The 2,150-nt window shown below is 37.4% G+C and overlaps 1 protein-coding gene across 2 annotated transcripts in view; it reads left to right on the forward strand.

Annotated features, from left to right (window-relative positions):
- NEMF (nuclear export mediator factor) overlaps positions 1 to 2,150 on the forward strand; it is a 35,591-nt gene that overhangs the window by 6,611 nt on the left and 26,830 nt on the right. For both annotated transcript variants that reach the window (XM_019518330.1, XM_019518331.1), the window contains 2 exons: positions 1,044 to 1,114; positions 1,206 to 1,281. In XM_019518330.1, the coding sequence (XP_019373875.1) occupies positions 1,044 to 1,114; positions 1,206 to 1,281 (147 nt within the window). The remainder of the gene's footprint in view (positions 1 to 1,043; positions 1,115 to 1,205; positions 1,282 to 2,150) is intronic.

The raw sequence follows: 2,150 nt of genomic DNA on the forward strand, positions 1-2,150 counted from the left end.
TATTTAACCTCTAAACTATTTCAAGGCTATCAAAATAATTTCTGTTAGCCTGCTGCTTGCTGAGAAATCAAAATTTAGTGTCCTTGTCTTATGTCTTCAAGGTATTCGTTTGTTGGTAAGCAACGTGACCATAATTTATTCTACACTTAATACAATACATAATTAAGTCCTTATTAGAAAGATAGCCAGGTATGCATCTGTTTATTACAATAACAAGTCTTGAGCAAACTTTTGAGCTTGGTTCACTCTCACTTTGATTTTAGTGGCCAAATTCAGTGACAGTCTAGCCAATCTTTTTCTTTCATAATATAAGGGAACAGACTTAGAAAAAAATATTTTCTTAACGCCTGCATGAAAGAGACTGTCATACCGCAGATTGAGCACTTTGATTCTGACTCACGAGGTTTTGCATGATAATCTAAGTAGCCTTGTTTAGGTTGTAGGGTATAAATTTTGAAAGTCTTCAATTTGTTGCTGAAATTCAGTATCCAGTATCCAATGCAATGGAAAAAGAGCTAGAGATAGATGGGCAGAATTTTACATAATAATTCAGTTAAGCACATAAGTAGGGACCTACCAAAATCACGATTTTGCGGAAATCATGGAATATGACATTGGCTTTGAAAGTGAGCAATGTCTGCAAAGTCTGTGGGGAAAAAAAAGAAAAGAAAACTTACTGAAAATAAAATGCTGGCTCCCTAGAAGGAAGCGGAAGGGGTGGTGCCATGTGATAGCCCTTGTAGCCAGTCAGCAGCGAGGGGCAGGGCCACTGGGGCTTCAGCCATTCAGAGGTATGGAAGCGCCACACCATGATCAGCCCATGTATATGGCAGCCGGCCCAGCAAAATCAGCTAGCTGCCTTCTCAATTTAGGTAGATCCCTACACACAAGATCTCGGTACTGAAGAAGTAAACATCTGAGACCAAACGCACTGGGAAGCCAAATATCTTTTACCTATTCCTATCTTAGCCAGAGAGAGGAAAATGTGCCTTCCTCGTAAAAAACAAATGAATGTGCATGGCTTTTTTAATTATTTTTTTTAGGGTTATATCATACAGAAAAGGGAAAAAAAGCCAAGCCTAGAACCAGATAAGCCTGTAGAAGAGATTCTCACGTAAGTGTCTGATGTGTTACCTCCTTTTTCTACTAGTTTGCATACTATAGATTAGTTTTTCTAGTGATACTATTAAATGCATATTTTGCAGATATGAGGAATTTCACCCCTTCTTGTTTTCTCAACATTCAAAATGTCCGTACCTGGAATTTGAATCATTTGATAAGGTACAATGCTTTTGCTGATACTGTACTTAAGTGACTGGCTGGTATGGAAAAAGTTAAAGAAAATATGGTGCAGAAACTTTTAATACAAATATAGAGCCCTCAAAAGTAATGACTAGCTTCAGTTTGATGGGTAAAATTACTTAAGCAGTAAGTATCCTATAAGTTATGGGAAGGGAGAGAGGCTAAATGAAATGTTTTGTGATGATAAGCTGACTCTAATGGTCCCAGTTTGTCTGTTATGTCTGGTGACTGAAATGCAGCTTGAGGCATTTGGTGCAAGACATGTTCTGAGAGCGTTGTCATTTTTAACTTGTTTAAACAAATTTTGTTGGGAAAAAAATAGGAATTTTTAGATCGTAGCTTTATAGCTAAAGGTAATAGGAAAAGGTATGGTGATCTATAATTTAAGAACCACAGGCACATGGCACAGATTTCCAAAAATATGAACATGTTGCCCTTTTGAGTCCTTAGTTAAATACAGCGAATGACTTGCATATAGTGATTTCATAGTAAATTTGATCTCTAGTCCCCATTTCATCCTCCTGCAGTTCTTCCCTTTTGTATTTTTTCACTTTCCTTCACAGTATTGATGATTTTTAGTAGCCTAAATAAATCCAAAAAGTATATGTTCAAAGCAGAGTTTCTGCCTATTGGAGCCACTAAGAACTGGACTGGCTGTTATGTGCTTGATTTGGAGTTAATTTTAAACAATTGGTTCAGAGATGGCTGTAGCTGTAGTAGTTTCAAAGACTGCACAACCTTTGGGCTAAGGAACAGGTTCCCCTCCATTACCACATTCGTTAGTAATATGGAATTTAGGTTCATTTCAGCAAGGTCCCTAACTAGATGACTAGCTCCACACTTACAGC

This window comes from Gavialis gangeticus, unplaced genomic scaffold, assembly GCF_001723915.1.
Source record: "Gavialis gangeticus isolate Ggan-Ray unplaced genomic scaffold, GavGan_comp1, whole genome shotgun sequence".
NCBI classification, from domain to species: domain Eukaryota; kingdom Metazoa; phylum Chordata; order Crocodylia; family Gavialidae; genus Gavialis; species Gavialis gangeticus.